A 20095-nucleotide genomic window follows, 5' to 3' on the forward strand; every position below is an offset into this window, starting at 1 on the left:
AGGTGGGTACACACTATGCATATGCGTTCAGTAAAACGGATCCTTCCAACAAGTGAAGCACTGTAGTGTGTGTTGATAAGAAAAGGAGGTGTTGTTTATATTTGAGGTGGATTTAATAGTTCTTTATAAAAGGATTCTTGGTGCCCTTTAGTATTTTTCTTCTTTTGTTTTTTTGTTCTATGCATAAGAGACTAATTTTAACAAATCATACAAGGTTTACGTGTGTACTACTGACCAACGTAACATGCACCATAGACAATGATATGACTCCAACAGTGAACTCGATACAGTTAATGGATACAAAAGCACAGTAAGAATTCCGTTGCCTAGATTAACAATTTGACTATAGTAACGATACAAAACTAAACACAATAAGATTCATATTTCCACTTTTGTACAATTGCAAAAGATGTAAATTTCCAACCATTGTTATTCTTGTGCTTCTTTTATCTGGCGACTCCAGTACCATAAGCTACGAAAGGTCCTTGTGATCGGACCGACTTCGGGGAGAAGCTTTACGACACACGGCACTTGTTTACCTTCTAAACGCCTACCCAAGTCCGATCAAAAAACCGATCTCTTTTCGACACATGACTTTACTCGTTTCAGAAACTGCTTTTGTATAACATGCACCTGGTTGCCTTCGAACCACTTGTATCTTAAAGTTCTAGGCAAAAAACTTATCCACTTTTTTCATCATTCATCATCCTAGAAGTCATAACCACAAACAAGCACAAAACCAAAAAAATTTTTATCTATTCCATCATCAGACGTCCCTTTGACATGTTAAAGACAGGCGAGAGGTTGCACATGCTCGGAAAGTGACTATACTAGAAATGAGGGAGTTCCCCACTATAAAGCAAGGGGTGGCTACTTTTTTCCATACCGAACTCGCATTTTGATATTTTCAAAACCTAAAAGTGTCTAGAACATTTCACGACTTATGATGTCACAAACAAAGAAATACAATGTCGTTTCACTAACCACTGGCATACGAAACGGAGGCTTCTCAACCCTAAAAAGTTGCTTTATTGTCCTTTTATTCGTACCGGGGTGTCACGGTTTTTGAAAGCCTCTTTTGCGTTTGGAATCCATTAACTGTTGTGCTTGTATAGGGAGTCCGAACTTCCAAAGTATACTGATATCCTTTTTGTATCACTTTAAATACTGAACTAAAATTTCTTGTCTTTTCATAATATTTATGTTCTGTGTCATTACCGATAACTCCATCCAATAAACCAAAAGTGACAAAAACTAGTTTCCCACTGATATAATTGTAATCTAAAGGGATGGTTAGGAGTACATTGGGTTTTGCGCTGTTTTGGATGCAAAATCAGCAGCTCGTGCAAAAAAGATTGACTATCCTGGGTATCACGCGTAAACCTGCCCTCTTGTTGACAATTCGGTCTAATGCGTACAAGGAGTGTAAACTTGATCGTGTAGCTAATTCATGTTTTGAAATTTGTAAATGCTACGTGGATGCAATGGTAGTGGGAGTGTAGAGACAAGGCAGTAATCATCCTTCCCTAGTAAGTTACGAATAAGACATAGTACGTATGGATTGATTGACTTTGGTGCAGATCGAGTGAATTGTAGCCAAAGACTTGGGATTCGTCGTCATTGGTTGGCTCCTTGTTCTAAAAACAATCGATAAATGTAATCTCAAAAACTTTGTAGTTTTTATGTAGATAAAGTTCTATACATTTTTTTCGCGGTGAGTTGTACTTCATTTGGATCAAGTTGCAACAAAATCAATGCAAATTTATGTTGTTTGGCTTCTTGGCGATGCCATTTCTGACATCTCGATTTTCTCGAGAGTGAACAAAGATAAGTAGTCTCGTTTCATTTATCAATACAGAAAGATGACGGACTGTTGTTGAGTTGTATAATTAGTTGTTGAGATTGACACATCTTTTAAGTGTCTCTGGCTGCATCTGTAGCCTACAAGGAAAATTCAACACTGTACCCATCAGATTATATAAGCAGTATGCTAACACTAAACTCACACTTTGTGTGTGTGGTGTTTCAACAGAAAATCAACTTCATTAGAACGACGACACTCTTAATTCATTGTTGCTTTGTTGCTTTGTTGCTTTGTTGTTGCAAAATAAAATAAAAAAAATCCATCCACACCTGTGAGAAACCAAAGAAAAAATTGTGAAGAAGGAAAAAGATAAACCAATATCGAAGACCACGTCAAACCGTACACACACACAACTCTGACCATGTCAGCAGGTATCCCAGTACGACTACTAAACGAAGCCCAGGGCCACATAATAACAATCGAACTTACAAATGGCGACACATACCGAGGTAAATTGTTGGAAAATGAAGATAATATGAATGCATCATTGTTTGACGTTACCATAACCAATGGTCGCAATGGATCATCAAAACATATGGATCAAGTGTTTGTAAGAGGCAGTATGATTAGGTTTGTTTCAGTACCGGATATATTACGACATGCGCCAATGTTTTATATGAAGCCTGGCGATAAACCGAAGCCGCCAATTAGAGGACCACCTAGAAAACGGAGAAAGTATTAGCCATGTCGTGGCAATGGAGGAGTTAAGAGGGTTATAATGGGTGGATGAAATACGAATCATTGCATTAGTCTTTTCACATTCATACGTCTTGTATAATTACTATAGATCTATCAGAATACTAAAAAGAAAAGATTCACTCGCTTCTATGTCATTGTAACCAACTCTTCAGCTGAGGTTGGATGGATAGCAACACAATTATCAAAATCCTTCTTTGTTGCCCCCATCTTGATAGCCACACCAAAACCTTGTAAAATCTCACCACTGTTATCACCAACAATGTGTAATCCAACAACTTTTTCTTCAGGTCCAGCACAAACAATTCTATAAGCAGTGGGAGCTTTATCTTTATCACTATCCATCATGGCATAATACATGGCTGTAAATTTAGAATTGTAGATTTTTACATTTGACTCACCATATTTCTCAATGGCTTGTTTTGAAGTGAGTCCAATTGATCCTGCTTCTGGATGTGAGAAAATGGCCGAGGGAATATTAGTGTAATCTAAACGATCATTGCGAAATTCTTCACCACCAAATAAACGATTGGATAATCTACGTCCTGCTGCAATTGCCACTGGTGTTAATTCAGCTTCGGCAATTAAATCACCAAGTGAGAAAATCTTGGGGTTGGTGGTGACTTGATACTCATCAACAATGACTTTGGAATGAGAATCAAGCTTGACTCCAACTTTATCCAATCCATAATCAACAAGTGATTTTCTTCCAACAGTCCAAATCAATTCATCAACTTCAAGAGTGGAGCCATTACCCAATGTGACTTTCTTGGTGCGGCCACCATTTTTATCTCCTTCAACTTTAACAACACCACCACTTTGTTTGATAATATTGATTCCCAACTTATCAGTATAATAATCAGTAATGGTATTTTGAATGATATCATCAAATGAACGCAACACAGTATCACCGCGGATGATAAAATCAACTTGACTTCCCAATGCATTGAAAACACCAGAAAATTCAACACCAATATATCCAGCACCAACAATGGCAACTCTTTTTGGTTGGTGTTCCAATTCAAAAAACCCATCAGATGTAATACCCAATGAGGCACCTTCAATTTTGGGTGGAACGATGGGGGTGCCACCAGTAGCAAGAAGAATCTTGTCACCAGAAAATACAAGCTTATCATCTTTCTTATACTCCTTCTCTAAAAATGGCAAGTTTTGATCCCCCGATAACGTCACTTCAACATCGCCCTTTTCATTAATGAATCTCGCAAATCCAAATACATAATCAACTTTTTCACGTTTCAAATTATTCTCATAAATGCCATTTAATCGATGAACATAAGCATCACGTTTCTGCTTGAAACCAGCCCAGTCAAAATCGCCATATTTAACCGATTCCTCTTGTTGCGACAACTTGTATGGGTACAAATCATGTTTCTTGTGAGCTAAATCAGCAGCATACCACATGACCTTTTTAGGTACACAACCAACATTGACACAAGTGCCTCCCAACTTATTCAATTTGGCTTCGATAAGTAATACTTTAGCTCCATATTTGGCTGCTCTACGTGCACTAGCAACACCGCCGGATCCACCACCAATGACTAAATAGTCAAAGTTTTTTAATGGAGTAGTAGAAGTGACTGGTGCCATTTTAGGGATTGATGTTGATAAATGTCTATTCAATTGAGTTAGTCTTTGAGTTGTTGATGTAAGAATATGCTTATTCAACATAATCTCAAGAAGAAATCAACAACAAGAACAAGTGTTGGGTTATTTGTATTATATTTATTTTTTGATTACAAATTTTGTTTGTCCTGATGGAACCTCGCGGCTAAATTTGACTAACGTTACATTTAATTGCTCCCAAACGATCTAGACCAATCGGGAAGAATTACACGAAATTGGATTCGAAATAAAATATATACGTTGCTCTACATAAGTATGTATATAGTTAATGCTCATTCTAAAACTGTATCTCACTTTCTTCTCTTTCTTGTTTGCATATCGCTTTCAAATGAGACAATCCTAACTGATATAGCTCCTGATTTCGATCGATCATCATTTCGTAATCAGCAGCATCATCATCATCACCCTCCATGCCAGAATCAAACTTGTTAATTAGATCTGATACTGCAATTTTAAACTCGTGCTCTCCACCACTACCATCAGTTAGTACATACAGTTGCTTCTTTTTATCCATCATGGTTCTAAATTCCTCCATTGATGCTTGAAACCAAGTATCTTCTTCCAATAAGTTGGTAATTTCCTCATTATCTTCATTCAATACTTTATGAATATTGAAAGAATGGTCCAGAGAGGAGTAGTCTGTATTGTTTGTCATGTGTTCACTGATTAGCATGCTGTTATCACCAAACATTTTTGCCAATACATCTTTCTTTTGTGACACTTGAACCTGTCGACGTATAGCTAATGAGTGTGATTTCATAAAGTATCTTTCTTGCTTGGACATAAGATTTCTCTTATATTCTAGCAACAACTTTCTTTCATCTTCTTCATTCAATTGGGTTGGTTGTTTTAGCAACAATTGCAATTCTCCTTTTGTATACCCAGGAATCGATCGTATTGGCGATGCGTCTTCTTCTACTTGTTCGTTCTCCTCATCGTCGATTTCGCTATCTGATGTATCATTGCCAAATATAACTTTCCGAGTGTAATACTCCGCATCATGAGTAATTTTGCGAGGAGAGTGTTGTAATTCCAGTTGTGTGGTTGCTTGGTGGGTTTTTTGTTGTTGCACATTGTTACCAGTACTTGGTTGTAGCAGTTTATGTGATTGATGAAGATTCAATAGCTTGTTCTTGATCAATTGTCCATTTCTTGATATACGGCCAACACTTTTTTCTACACCAATTTGTTTATTGTCATCTTGGGGGTGAGTATCTGGCTTCAGATGCGGCTGAGAATGGTTATGAGTGTTGTCATAGTGATGATGATGCTGATGATGATGATGATGATGGTTGTGACGATTGTTCTGGTGTTGCTGCTGTTGGTGTTGCTGCTGTTGTTGTTGCTGCCGCTGATACTTTCTTATGTTGTTGCTAGGTGTACTCAAGATGGATGATGATGAACTCACTGTTCGATTGAATGACAAACTGTTGGCTAATGAATCAATTACATCGTTTGAAAATACCCTACTTTGATGATGATGTGCCTGTTGCTGTTGATTCTGCTGAGTGGTGTTTACATTGTTATAGTGCTGGTTGTTGTTTCCACTAGCCTGTTGTTGCTGTTCTTGTTGTTGGTTGAACTTCGGTAGGAAATTGTACTTTGATGAAGTGGTGGTAGACGTGGCTGTGATACTGGCAGGTGCAATGTTTTTAGTTGATGTATTCATATTGTAGAGTGATACGAGTTGATAATGGTTTGGTTATTGCTCGATTGGTGATATTAACGAAGTGTTATTGATTTTTTGTTACATTTAAAAAATCAAACGCCGCACATACAGGTGAACTATGTTACCTTGACTGCTACTAAGATACCACCTCACCACCACCCCACACCAAATTGGGTTAGATAAAAGAGGGTGTATTACACTGATGTAGAGGATGGGTTTTGCCCACTACTCATATACTGAGAGTTCAGTTTCCAAAGTTGGGTACACTCTTTTTGATGCCAGTATTCACGTCCAAAAGTCTTTTAGCCTATGCCTTCCTAATGCGGTAAAATTCATAAGGCACATTGGACTGCACACGTAAAGAGCAGAGGCAATAGACTCATTGCTATCCATTTGTCACCATTTTCATTCTTCTTATTGCCAATAGCATATCTCTACTCAATCATAAGAGTTTTCAAGGCATGAGAAGATAGCAATCTTTACTTATCTATGAGAAGAGGCTGGCTGTATATAATATCTCTTCGTGCTTTTCTTCTCTTCCCAATTGGGAAATGTAATTTGACCAAAACGGTAAGCCCATCTATATGCAGTATCGATAGTTTAGGGCATTAGCCCTGATTTAAAACATTGACTTTTTGGTTTTTTGTATTTCTTTCGCTACCAATTGAGAAAAGATGCTACCGAATTTCTAATCACTAGTACACGCACTTTCTCATACTATGCGTGCCAGTGTGTGTGTGCAACGTAAAATTTTCTTCAAACAAACTGAAATTTTTCATATTGTAAAGAGGACCACTATCATCAGCAAGCACACACACCATGGCAACTGAATTGACTGTTCAATCTGAAAGAGCTTTCCAAAAGGTTTGTACATAACACGCACACCAGGTGGAAACAAGAGAGGGAGACCGTTGAGAAACTGTTTGTGAAAGTAGGGACTTCATCGAAATGGGATCATTTGAAGAGGCAGCTTTGGGCCATCAGAACAAACCACCACAAATCTCAGTACTCGAGAGGGATAATGAGAGACCGCACATTTGAGTGTGAACCAGCTCCGACTCGGAAGCAGCCATTGTAAAACCAGATTCTATTACATGATCAAGTCCCCAAAACTTTCGAACCACCCCATCTTTACCTCCTGGCCGACTTAACCAAGACAAGTTTATACTAACTCCTCATTTTTGTTTTAGCAACAACATATTTTCACCAACCCAAAGGCTAAGGCTAACAGAAAAGCCAAGAGATGGTATAAAGATGTCGGATTAGGTTTCAAGACCCCATCCGCTGCCATTAAAGGTTCATACATTGACAAGAAATGTCCTTTTGTTGGAACTGTTTCCATTAGAGGTAAGATTTTGTCAGGAACCGTTGTTTCAACCAAGATGCACAGAACCATCATTATCAGAAGAGATTACTTGCATTATGTTCCAAAATATAACAGATATGAAAAGAGACACAAGAATGTTGCTGCTCATGTCTCACCAGCTTTCAGAGTTGCTGAAGGTGACGTTGTCACCGTTGGTCAATGTAGACCAATCTCCAAAACTGTTAGATTTAATGTTTTGAAGGTTACTGCTTCATCTTCAAAAACAAAATCTTTCTCCAAGTTTTAAAGTTATTGCGAATAGGGAGCAATAGAGAAGATGAAGTAATTAGGTGGGATATAACGTGTTTATATTATCTTTTTAATGTTACATTAGTTTTGATAAACTGGTGAATCCGATTGAAGGTTTTACAGCATCTACATGTATACATCTCGTCTATTCTCATCCCAAAAATCTCATAAATACTATCTCCAATTTATATGTGGTATATAAAACATATTGCTTTGTCCAACTTCTTATGCATTTGATGGAGTATCTTTTTTACTCACTTGTAATCTACCATTACCCCAATCAGTTAATAACTTAATAACTTGATTCTTTTTATGATACTCACCAAAATCATCAGATCCACCTCTACTTTCAAAAGACGAACCAACCAATACATTGGGCACGGTTCTTCTACCACTTTTTTCATAAAGAAACTGTTGCAAGTCATCACCATTTTCATGTAGATCCAACTCAACAATGTTTGGCGTGGGGATGATTTCATACTTGTCCAACAAAAGCTTCTTCAATTGTTTTGAATATGGACAATAACTTTTGGAAAATATCGTCATAGGTGAAAGCGATCTGATTTTGATTAAATCAGCTTGTGGGTCATATTCACCTTTTTCATTAGTTGTCACATCAGAAGAACCAGAACCAGAACTGTCACCATTCACTCCACCTACTGCTCCTGCTCCTGCACCTACACCAGCTCCATTTTCTTTCCCTTGCACATCCTCATTGGGCTTCTTCTTGATTCCTTCTTCACTTTGATCCTTGGATATTTCTTGATTGATGGCGTCATCAGTCTTTTCATCATTGTTCAGATCAACTAAATTATTAGAAACCACAACTGGATTATCACCATTGCCATGAGTACCAACACGAGCACCTCCTGAAACTGCTTGTGCCCCATTGTTGGACTTTGCCCGATGTTTATTAGCAATTTGATCTGATGCTTGAGCAAATACTAACGATGCCGCATGACGACCAGTTTGGTGTAGTACCACAATTAAAATCAAGACGAATGCCGTCAATCCAATGATTCGTAAGTGTCTAACACCAGCCATTGTGTTAATGATGTAAATCTAGAATGTCTTGTTGTGTGTGTGTGGGGGGGAAATAAGAGGCGTTTAAAAATCTGGAATAAAGTTCAATGCTCTCCAAGTTTGTTCTCAGTAAAATCTTTTCCAAGTATAGTTCCGAGGGATGACTTTGCACTTTGTAGTAATACTCTTGCACGTCCTTCTTATCTTTTTTGATATGCTATGACGGGTGATGCTTTACTAAAGAGACCAATTTCAACAAAATTGAGAGATTTTTCTTCTCTCCCCTTCGCGTACATTTGACACCAAAAACAAAAAAAATCTCACCTTTGTGTCATTTCATGCTAGTGGCTGCGGACGGGAGAGACGAACTATAATATAAAAACGCTACTCTACTTTTTCTACAAACAACCACCAATTGATTGCTTGTGTCCTGCTACACACAAAGAATTGAAGCTTTTGTATGTCACAGAAGTATCACCCTCTCCAGCAGTATATCTTGTAACAAGTTTGACAAAATTTAGGCACTTTCACTGAACCACTTGTACGTGCCAGCATCCCAAATCGTGTCCTATCAAACTCTCGTTTCAAAATTATACAATTCAAGCACACTGCATACAATGATGAATTATAAAATGAAGCCATTTGAAATCCATTATCAACAATTGCATCAACTTCCGTTTCATTATAGCTCAACTTGAATGTGGAAAAGTTCAGTTGATGGGTATAGTTTGAGTTTGCTTGGTACATTATTATGGGCGGTAGGTAACCATCATCATCAAAATTGTATAGTGCTCTATCGTCAGTTGCATTCACATCCATTGTCTCAAAATCTTCAATTATGTCACATCCGAGAAATATAGGTCGTAGGTTTAATCCATCCCCAATCAACTGCTCAGTTGTGGGAACTTTGGGGAATATTGATTTGAAAACTGATCCCTCTCTCAGTTCAGACGCCACAACACTAGGCAATTTGAAAAAGGGCGCCAATTGAGAACCCAGCGTTGAATCTCCACCAGTTTGTGAAAAACGTTTACTAGTCTCTTGCAATACCGACCCATTAGGATAATTCATATCTTCTCCACTCATATCGTAAGCCATGATCAAATCGACTTTACGACCTATTCTAATCAATGGTTGGAACGGTAAGTTTTGTCCATCATCACCTCCATCAACAAGATACAATTCTTTGCATTCCGAGAAACGACGATTCAGTTGACCAAATTTCCAAAATGGATTGGGTGAATATACTGCATGATCAGGGTGATGGTGATGATGATAATGATGAGAAGCTTGTGGTGGTTGCAAAATGTTATTGGTACTATACTCTTTACTGAATCCAAAAAATTTCAATATATTTTCAATTGATAATGTAACCTCCAGTTGATTTTCAGCAAGATAATTGAACAAAAACTTGAATATGTGATTAAACAATGAAGATGAAGTACCAGTTAAGAACCCAACATTATCAAACCCTGATTTACATAATCGTGTTTCATTCCTCGCACTTAGCTCCAAAGGTTTACCATTCTTCAAATGCAGTCCCAAATATTCAATATTGACAAATGCATCAACTAAATTATCCCAAGATCCAAACTCAAATGGGGTGATTTCAAAAATTGAACTACTCAAACTGGACATTTTTTGCAATGGGTCATTGCTTGATGTATCATTATCCATGGGGTCTTTAGCAATAGCACCAATGATGGGAAATGGTTGATCGTAGCTTTTAAACAGCGCTGAGTTTTTCACCACCGCGGTCATTGTTACTCCCGGTGTTCTTGCCGTTGTGGTGAATAACTTGTGAGCCAATGCTCTACCCCAGTAATCGGTTAATCCCACGGGGAACCCAACCTTCTTCTTGTCCCTGACTTCAACTAGCAACTCTTTATAAAATTTGAGATACTCCAATACACTTTTCTCATTCAATGGTGTAGATGTAGATGCAGACGTAGTTGAGTTTTTATATCGATCAAACAATGCAGTTTTCCAAAACGATTGCTTCTCTTTTGATTTGCTAAAATACTTTATCAACAGGAACCCAGACCTCGGTTTGCTTTCAATTTCCTTTTCTTTGCTCCTTCTTCGTACGTTATCATTGACTTCGGGTATACCTTCAAGTAAACTCAGTTTCAAATTCCATCCATTTGGTCCACCACGAGTCACGTCACTAATTCGAGGCCATTCATTAACGAATTGGGACATCACTAACCATGCACCACCACTTATCCCAGCGATATAAGAAGACGCTTGTAGTATGCCACTGACATGAGTCAAATTGTTTACTTCTCGATCATCCAATGCAGATAATATTCCTGCACCGCATAGCATTGATCGGTATCCACCGCCAGATATAGCAATGGCAACTATCGTTGGAGTAGTTTTACTCTGCCAAAATGATTCAATATCAAAACTGGGTATCTCATTCTTGTAAAGTAACGATTTCAATCTTGCTTCGGTCTCGATATTTCGATATTGTATATATTTCTCTTCTCGATCACATATAGTCTATCAATTAGCGTCTAAAGTTAATATACTAATCATCTTCGGTGCATATGTCTTTCCGACTTACATCATTGGCTTCTCGAACTAGCTCATAATCAGGACAAATAACATCATAAGGAGCATACGAAAAATTCCAAAGTGACTCTGAAGTGGTGATGTGGTTGTTAACGACTGCTGAATTAATGGTGAAGTTAAAATAATATCGGCTTGAAAAGGACAAAAAACCAGAAGCATATACTATGAGCATGTGAAGCTTGATGATGCAACTCGCCCTCATTCGAACTGGTGAGCTTGCGATACAGTAACTTTTGAATTCTGTAAATATTCTTTGTGCAAATTTGAACACTCATAAATTGCGACACAGAGCCGGGTCCGTACCCATCCCCATCATCTGTCTATTAAGGGAATTGGTTGTTCGTGAGTGGAACTCTTCATTGGCATTTGCTTCAAAGTGAGTATACTTCTTGTCTTGCAACCAAAGCTTTCTCAAAATTTGTTGATCTAATTCTGGCCAACGCGCTTCTCTGCCCTGAAGTCCAACAATCTTCCATTCTACTCTTCTATCTACAGCGTATTTCTTTCTCTACTTCTTTCTCTCAATCAAATCTATCAAATTCTTTCTTTTACTAAATGTTCCAGAAACAAAATTAAATATCTAGCAACTATATACTACTATCCCCGCTCAAGCTCAGTTCACTTTGCTTAAAAATCTTCTTCATCTTCAGAAACATAAGCGTCACCCAATTCCTTCTTCTTCTTCATTCTTTCCTTCTTCTTCTTACGCAATTCAGCAGAACTCAACTTGGTCTTCTTTTTAGTAGCAGCAATCTTGTTACCCATAGCATCGAATTTATCTTCTTCATCCTCCTTCTTTTCCAATCTTGGACCAGAACCTTGACCTTGGACCCAATTGTGACCGGATGGAGTCATCTTACCATCCAAAACAGCCCAAACTTCTTCAGTCAAATCCTTGGTGAATTCGGCAGAGTGGGTAATGATAACGATACCACCTTCGAAAGCTTTCAAAGCCTTGGACAAGGCTCCCAAAGAGTCTCTGTCCAAATAGTTGGTTGGTTCATCCAAAACAATCAAGTGGGGTCTTTGCCAAGTACAAGCAGCCAAAACCAATTTAACTTTTTGACCACCAGACAAACCTCTGATTCTAGAGTGGGTAACCAATTCGGCATCCAATCCCAACATAGCACAGTGCTCTTCGATTTCCTTTCTAGTCAATGGTCTGAATTGACCTGAAGCCAAAGCTTCTTTCATATCAACTTCAGCAACCAATTTAGCATGAGTTTCCATCAATTCACCTCTTGGCAACCAGGTGTTATCAACAGACATCATTGGGACCCATCTTTCATTCTTCATACCAACGTTTTCACCCAAAGACCATGAAACTTCATACTCATAAGAGTTCTTAAACTTTCTTCTAGAATGGATACCAACAACTCTTCTTGGGGTACCTTCAATCTTGAAAATCTTGTTCATATTTTGTTCATCTTCTTCGTTAATTTGTCTAGAAGCTCTGTCCATGGTTTCTCTATCTTCACCAGTTTGGAATCTCCATTGAATATATTCAGATGGGGTCTTGTCCAAATGGTTATCAATATGGGCAAAAGCATGTTGCTTAATGTATGCAATACGACAGTTTTCGTGTACGTAAACTTCACCTTCAGTTGGTAACAATTCACCAGTCAAGACATTGATCAAAGTTGATTTACCAGCACCATTTGGACCAATGACGGCAATTCTTGATGACAACGAACATTGGAAGTTGATATCTCTAATTTGTGGTTTAGAAGTACCTGGGTATTGGAAAGTCATGTTGGAAACTTTAACAATAGCCTTTTGCTTGGTCTTAACACCTTCCAAGAAACCTGGTTCTGGGAATTTGAATTCCAAATCAGAAGCTCCCAATTCATAGTATGATTGAGCTGATGGACATTTCTTGACAAATTCTGACAAGTTACCCTTGTATTTTCTCAATTTGAAACCTTCGTAGTGGATAATATATTGACAAATCTTATCCAAGAATCCAGAATCGTGGGAAACAATGATAGAAGTAATACCACATGTTTGCAAGTAGTTGACCAACCAAGCAACGTTAACAGTATCCAAATGGTTAGTTGGCTCATCCAACAACAAGATATCGGCATTCTTCAAGACAGCTCTGGCCAAAGCCAACTTCATCTTCCAACCACCAGACAAAGATTGAATTGGCATCTTGATCATTTCATCGGAGAAACCAAATTCTCTCAACTTGTCTTCAACAACTTGTTCAGTCAAACCAACTTCACCATCCTCAATAACAAATTGGGAAACGGTGGTTTCAGCGTGGGTTCCATCAATATCGTGTTCAACGTAAACAGTCTTACATTCTTCTTGAGATGGGAAACCTTCAACTTGACCATTGGCAATGGCTCTCATCAAGGTGGATTTACCAGCACCATTTGGACCACACAAACCATATCTTCTGTTTCTCTTTAATCTAAATTGGGTCTTGTTCAACAAGATCTTGGCACCATAAGCCAACGAGAACTCACAGTTACACAAGTCTTCACCTTCATCTTCTTCATCTTCAAATGATGGTGGTTGTGGGATATTGTCAATGGCTCTCTTTCTGTATTCTTCAATAATGTCCTTGGATTCCTTTTCGTGCAAGAAAATAGTAGCAAATGGCAAAATGTTTTGCAACCAAGCTTCTGGTTGAATTTCTCTTTCATCAACCAAGTCACCGGCAATAGCAGCGATATAGTTCTTGGCAACATTAAATCTGTCAGCAATTTTTTGGTCAGCAACCAACTTGTCAAATTCACCCAAAGTGACTTCGATATCACCAGCAGTAGAAATTTCTGGCAATTTGTCACCTTCACCAACAGCACCAACTCTTCTCAAAGTGTTGAGAGCTCTGTTGGTAACATCTCTAGCTTCTGGATCAGCCATGTTGGCAAAGTTGGACTTCAAAGCTGGCAACAATTTGTCCAAGAATGGAGCAACAACTTGTGGATCGTCAACCAACTTACACATGTTGTCAACAATAACAGCTGCTTTACGTTTGATAGCAGTGTCTCTTTCAGCTAAACCTCTGGACAACAATGGAGCCATGATGGACAAAGTGGCAGTAGTAACTTCGGAAACAAAAGTAGTAGCACCCAACAAGTGAACGGTTTCTGGAACTTCGGTTGGCTTGGCAATACATTCAATCAATTTAGGAATGAATTTTTCGATATCCTTGTTGTCAATGGTTTCAGTACACTTGGTCATGGTAGCAGTAGCAGCTTCCTTGACTTCCTTTTTGGTATCCCACATAGTTTCAGACAAGACTGGAATCAATTCAGGCATTCTCAAAGCAACTTGACCCTTGGCAGTGTCAACTAATTGAGAGATGGCAGCCAAGATGGCAACTTTTTCAGTCCACTTGTTTGTTGATTGCAAGTTGTTGACCAATTTTGGCAAAATGGCTTTGACTGCAGTTGGAGTAATGGCACCAGCAATAGCCAACAAAGCAGCTGAGGCAGTAGTTTGAACATCCTTGTTCTTGTCACCAGCTCTAGTGGCAACTTCGTCAACCAAGTCAACAACATATGGTTCAACTGAAGGAGTCAAATTGTTTGGAGATGCAATGTGCTTGTAAGCATCCAAAGCAGCAATTGCAACTTTAGCATCCTTTGACTTGATTTCCTTTTTCAAATCAGCGAAAAATTCAACTGGGACATCATGTTCAACAATGGATGAGTTTAAAAAAGTGGCAATATTGTTGGCAGCTGCTTCCTTATCGTCAGCAACTTGCAAGTTACTCAATAACTCAGAAAGTACTTCTGTGGAGTATTTTGATTCACTAGAAGCAGACATGGATCCTCTGGTGGGTTATACACTGAAAAGAGAAAGAAAGAAGAAGAAAAGGGGGAAAAAGAGAAGAGGAAGAAAGAAGGGATGTGAAAAAGTGAAAAAATTTTTTTTTTTTTATATAAAACAGCTGCTACTACAATCTCATCGTTCTCAACCTAAAAAAAAAAAAAATTTTCCTCAACTAAATTTCTTTTACATTGTTTTATTATTAAACGCCTATAGTTATGTAACACAATAGACAGCAAGGCCAATAGCTGGAGAGATAGTAATAGTTGTAGTAGTAGTAGTAGTAGTAGTAGTAGTAGTTATCATAACTGAATGATAGGGAAAGATATACAACCTCTGTTGATATGAACTTGTACAGCTCCAGTTACTAGTTGTCAGTGACGAGTCGCTTAACACAGAAGGTTAAGATGAACAAACAAGAGATCCTAAATGGTCCTTGTATTTCCACTAAAGAAGCACGTTTTTCACTTTGCTTCTTTCACATGAGGGTGTATTATATAAATTCTGTTTGGTCTCGGTTGTATTACACCGTGTGCACGTGCTACTACGTTGCTTTTATGCAGTACCTCGCTTCTGCACGTTGAAAATTGCACGACTCTTTTTTTTTTCGAATCGGTCACATGACTGACGGTTTGACTAGTTACCTAATAGGCGAATGCCTTATTAACGCCCCATAGTTGTACAATTTTTTAGACAGTGTTTGCTGTATAGTCAGCTGTACATAGGGGAAGAGAGCAAATTACGCGTAGCTCATCTAGAACCAATTGTTGGTTTAAACAGTTTTAAAGTGGCTATCACTTTTGGTACTACTTAGTCGTGGTAAAATATGATACGATTTCGAAACTGAGTGTATACAAAGAATCCGAAATTATTTCGACAAAAGCTTACACGGAAATGAAAAGGTGATGCCAGTTGTAAGAAGTACATTTCTTGGAGGAAAGGGTATAAAAGCAAAACGACAGAAGAAGAACCCTTTGTAGTAAAATGTTGGGTCTAAATTTTCTGCTTCCATTGCATGTCTACTCAAAGTTTGAAGCAACTCTAACTTAAATTTTCACAGTCAAAGTTTATGGCCCAAATGTTTTCCCCGAAATAGGAATATGCTACATATCTGGATGAGCTGAGAAAATGAGCTTACATAGATCCTAATACTTAACTTAAAAGTAATTACAGTTTTTATACTTCTACCCAAAAAAAAAAAAAAAAAAAAAAATAAAGAAGAAATAAAATAAAGAGCGCTTAAAAAAAATGATTATGGCACTTTTAAGCACCATCTAAAACGCCAACGCACAGGAAATAAATAGCCAATCGTATAACCATCATACATAAAATTCTCATCTCAAACAATCTTACAGTTGTGTTGGCGTGTGTGTGTGTGTGTGTGTGTGTGTGTGTGTGTGTATGACAGTATTACACGTCAATCTTTATCTTTAGAGAGATATATATATTACGCGTTATTGGCTCCACAATTTTACTCACTTGTTCCACACCCCCCTTTTATTTTTGTATGAAAGAGTTATGTCAACTACACAAATGACGGTCGATAAGGAAGCACAATACGATAGACAGCTAAGGTTATGGGCTACTTCTGGTCAACTGAATTTAGAAAATAGCCATATTGCTTTAATCAATGTTAGCGCTACAGGATGTGAAGTATTGAAAAACCTAATATTGCCCGGAATTGGCAAATATACCGTTATTGATGATCGGGTGGTGACTCAAGAACACTTGTCATCGAATTTCTTTCTCAGGTTGAAAGATATGGGTAAAAAATTGGCTCATTGTGTCAAGACAAATTTGAATGAGTTGAATGCTGATGTTGAAGGTTTTTCAATTGAAAAATCGCTTGAACAGATATTAGAGTATGACATTGAATACAAATTTTGGGATCAGTTCCATTGTGTTATTGTTAGTAATTATACTCCTAAATTGAAAAATTTGATTGCTTTACTTTGGGACAAACATATACCTTTGCTTGTGGTTAATACAGTGGGGTTTTATGGATCATTGAATCTCATTGCCAATGAAACCACAGTTATCGAAACTCATGATCCATCAAAATTGTTTGATTTGAGAATTGATCAGCCATGGCCAGAATTGCAACAATATGCCGACTCTTTCAGAATGGACGAATTGAGCGATCAAGATCATGCACATGTGCCATATATAGTCATTTTTATCAAGGCATTGCAGTTTTGGAAACTTAATCATGAAGGTCGGCCACCATCCACTTATAATGAGAAGAAATCATTTAAGAGTTTAGTTGAATCCATGTCGAGAAACATCAATTTGGAAACGAATTTCATTGAGGCTTTACAATCGTGTCATCGAGCTTTTCAAAAGACGGAATTACCTCAAAGTATACAGGCTCTAGTTGAAGCCATTGATTCTAGACCGATTGATGTAAAGACTTCAATTTTCTGGATTTATATTGCCGCATTGAGGGAATTTTTGATATTGAATAACAATATTCTTCCCTTGCCGGGTAAACTACCTGATATGGCATCGGATACCAAAAATTATACAACGTTATCGCGACTTTATCGTGACAAGGCAATTAAAGATCAACAACTATTTACCCAACAAGTTTACAAGATACTAGATCAAATTGGCAAACCACGAGACTCGATAAATCCGGAATCGATTGCTACATTTTGCAAAAATACCCATTTATTATTTGTCACCACGGGATCTAAAAATCTAGTCAATGATTCACTATTGGCTAATCTCAATCCATCAAGTGATTTACTTGATTCAAGCACTACTACTACAGCAACTACGGAATCAGGTATGATTTCCATCTATGTCGCGATACTAACATTTAATGCATATATTGAACAATACAAAGCACCACCAACAATTGATGACCTCCATGAATTTATCTCAATATACCGATCAAAAATTTTAAAATCGGGTACTACAGATTCAGCTACACCGCCAAGAACACAAATTCAACCATCAACATTGGATGTTTTCAAGGAAATTCTAATGCACAATTCAACCAATTACCCAAATTTGAGTAGTTTGATGGGTGGTGTTGCTAGTCAAGAGATTTTAAAATTGACTACAGCTCAGTACATTCCCTTGGATAATTTATTCATTTTTGATGGTATAAAATCAACTAGTGAACGATTCAAGATTCAATAAAAAAAACCACCCCATATGAATATACATCTATAATTTGTTGCATCATGATGAATTAAAAATAAAGTGTAATCACTGTATCACCCTCCCTCCTCTCTTCTCTATAGATCATCAAATGATCCTTGCATGGTTTGATTCTTTGTCTTTTTCGATTGACGTACTAAATCCTTCCAATCTTGTTGTGTTTGTTCCTCCTCTTCATCACCATTTTCCATCAATTGTTTTTCAATTGCTTCACGTTTCCGTTTCATTTTTGCTTTCCGTTCCTGTTTGGTCTCCTTATGATCAATTTTACTTGACCATGCTTCATTTTTGATTTTCAATTCTTTGCGCTTTTTAGCATTGGCAATTTTCAACTCCTTATCTCGCTGTAAATTTTCCACCCTTGATTTTTCTTGCAATTGGTCAGCATAAGCATAAGTATCCATATCAATGGGCTCACCGAGCCAGCCGTCTTGCGGCATGAGGGAACTGTCAATATATTTCGTCTCTGGCATCTTGGGCAATCTCAACAATCCATACATTTTGGCAATTGCCAAGTAATCAAGAGTAGCTAAACGGAAAATCAGACTTGCAACATGTTTAGAATAGTATCGTATGAAACCAACATATGACTTAACAGCTAACTCGTGGCGAGCTCTATCATCAAGCATATATTTACGAAGCCGTTTCTGAAACAAGTCGTGACGTGCAGTTGTTGATTCCGGTGGATCAATTTTGGTCATAAATACATTCTTGACCTCCATGAACCCAACATAATCTTCTTCTTGCGTTCCATCATTCAACATAACGATAGCTCTACCAGACCGATTAGCCCTTCCCGTCCTTCCACATCGGTGCAAAAAGACACTCGGGTCAGTTGGTGGATCCAACTGCACTACTAGATCAACTTCAGGTACATCTATACCTCGAGCGGCTACATCAGTAGTCATCAAAACATACTTGGTATCAGCTTCGTCCCCATTGATGAATTTCTCCAACGTGTTTAGTCTAGCTTTGGTATTTAACTGTCCGTGTAATGAGAAGAATTGCAAATCTGATTCATTTCCATCACTATTGACCAACTTGGTGAAAATTTGATAAAAGTGTTTTACTGACGTACATGTGGGGAAATATACAATTACTTTTTTGAAATCATAGTCTCGTAGCATCGTCAACAACAAAGTTATCTTGTATTCTGGTTGTAACAACATGTATGATAATTGCAATGAAGTAGGAGAATTCTGTTGCTCGCCGAGGAAGTTCTTGGTCTTGACTTGAACTCTTACTGGATTGTTCATCCCTGTTTTAAAAATGGTATCACCAGCTGATGAAATTGTCGCTGAAAATAACCCCGTCCTTCGTTGCTTGGGCAACTTCTTCAAGATGTTAACGACATCCATTTCAAATGAGAAATCCAACAATTTGTCTGCTTCATCCAAAATGACAATTTCCAAACTCGATGTTTTCACAACGGGAGACGTGGTTAAGAAATCCAACAATCGCCCTGGTGTAGCTATCAATACCTGTGGTTGGTTCTCTTGAAACTTTTCAAGATCTTCACGAACAGTACCCAAAGACCCAACTAGTAGCTGTGTCTTAATCTGTGGCATTAAGTCTTCTGGTAAATACTCCAATACTCGATCAAAAACCATTTGAATTTGTTTGGCCAATTCTCTAGTGGGTGAAATGACGATACTCAAAATATGATTCCGTTTCAATGGTTCCACCTTGCCATCCACATCAGGTGTAAATAACCTCTTTGATATCTTTTCCAACACTGGAATAACAAATGCTAGTGTCTTACCTGACCCGGTGACGGCCTCAACGATGACGTCTTTATTCCCACAAAGCAAAGGTATGGTGGATGCTTGCACTGGTGTCATCGTTGGATAGCCCAACGATAGTAGAGCGTCTTTGAGCCAGGGGTATAGGTCATATCTTAAGTTTTCCCATGCAAGGGATCCAGTCTGCGATTTCATCTTGTGGCGAAGTAAAATGTATTAAATGAAAAGGAGCTTTGGACTGGAGATGAGATGGATTTTGAAAAAAAAGTTGCAAATGGAGAAAAAAAGTTTGATAGGAAGACAAATCCAATCTT

General features: G+C 37.9%; 9 protein-coding genes across 9 annotated transcripts; 3 read left to right on the top strand and 6 right to left on the bottom strand. All coding sequences in view use genetic code 12, as the record gives it.

The window, feature by feature from the left end:
* Window positions 1-2225: 2225 nt before the first annotated feature.
* SMD3 (mRNA splicing protein) lies at window positions 2226-2546 on the top strand (the record flags this gene model as incomplete). Its single annotated transcript, XM_036810582.1, has 1 exon — window positions 2226-2546. One exon carries the CDS (start codon window positions 2226-2228, stop codon window positions 2544-2546), a length of 321 nt encoding a protein of 106 aa, XP_036667104.1.
* A 143-nt stretch (window positions 2547-2689) lies between these two features.
* Window positions 2690-4168, bottom strand: GLR1 (glutathione-disulfide reductase; the record flags this gene model as incomplete). Its single annotated transcript, XM_036810583.1, has 1 exon — window positions 2690-4168. The coding sequence occupies one exon, from the start codon at window positions 4166-4168 to the stop codon at window positions 2690-2692; it is 1479 nt and encodes a 492-aa protein (XP_036667105.1).
* A 313-nt stretch (window positions 4169-4481) lies between these two features.
* CPAR2_501670 (uncharacterized protein) lies at window positions 4482-5873 on the bottom strand (the record flags this gene model as incomplete). Its single annotated transcript, XM_036810584.1, has 1 exon — window positions 4482-5873. One exon carries the CDS (start codon window positions 5871-5873, stop codon window positions 4482-4484), a length of 1392 nt encoding a protein of 463 aa, XP_036667106.1.
* Window positions 5874-6692: 819 nt separating this feature from the next.
* On the top strand, window positions 6693-7486 carry CPAR2_501680 (40S ribosomal protein uS17; the record flags this gene model as incomplete). Its single annotated transcript, XM_036810585.1, has 2 exons — window positions 6693-6737; window positions 7064-7486. The coding sequence occupies 2 exons, from the start codon at window positions 6693-6695 to the stop codon at window positions 7484-7486; spliced, it is 468 nt and encodes a 155-aa protein (XP_036667107.1).
* A 227-nt stretch (window positions 7487-7713) lies between these two features.
* CPAR2_501690 (glutathione-disulfide reductase) lies at window positions 7714-8532 on the bottom strand (the record flags this gene model as incomplete). Its single annotated transcript, XM_036810586.1, has 1 exon — window positions 7714-8532. The coding sequence occupies one exon, from the start codon at window positions 8530-8532 to the stop codon at window positions 7714-7716; it is 819 nt and encodes a 272-aa protein (XP_036667108.1).
* A 453-nt stretch (window positions 8533-8985) lies between these two features.
* SPO1 (putative carboxylic ester hydrolase) lies at window positions 8986-11290 on the bottom strand (the record flags this gene model as incomplete). Its single annotated transcript, XM_036810587.1, has 2 exons — window positions 8986-11016; window positions 11081-11290. 2 exons carry the CDS (start codon window positions 11288-11290, stop codon window positions 8986-8988), a joined length of 2241 nt encoding a protein of 746 aa, XP_036667109.1.
* A 425-nt stretch (window positions 11291-11715) lies between these two features.
* CEF3 (translation elongation factor EF-3) lies at window positions 11716-14868 on the bottom strand (the record flags this gene model as incomplete). Its single annotated transcript, XM_036810588.1, has 1 exon — window positions 11716-14868. One exon carries the CDS (start codon window positions 14866-14868, stop codon window positions 11716-11718), a length of 3153 nt encoding a protein of 1050 aa, XP_036667110.1.
* Window positions 14869-16404: 1536 nt separating this feature from the next.
* CPAR2_501720 (uncharacterized protein) lies at window positions 16405-18018 on the top strand (the record flags this gene model as incomplete). Its single annotated transcript, XM_036810589.1, has 1 exon — window positions 16405-18018. The coding sequence occupies one exon, from the start codon at window positions 16405-16407 to the stop codon at window positions 18016-18018; it is 1614 nt and encodes a 537-aa protein (XP_036667111.1).
* Window positions 18019-18116: 98 nt separating this feature from the next.
* SPB4 (putative ATP-dependent RNA helicase) lies at window positions 18117-19976 on the bottom strand (the record flags this gene model as incomplete). The annotated part of the gene is made up of 1 exon (XM_036810591.1): window positions 18117-19976. The coding sequence occupies one exon, from the start codon at window positions 19974-19976 to the stop codon at window positions 18117-18119; it is 1860 nt and encodes a 619-aa protein (XP_036667112.1).
* Window positions 19977-20095: the final 119 nt, after the last annotated feature.

Source organism: Candida parapsilosis, contig 006139 (genome assembly GCF_000182765.1).
Source record: "Candida parapsilosis strain CDC317 annotated contig 006139".
Taxonomy (NCBI): Eukaryota; Fungi; Ascomycota; class Pichiomycetes; order Serinales; family Debaryomycetaceae; genus Lodderomyces; species Lodderomyces parapsilosis.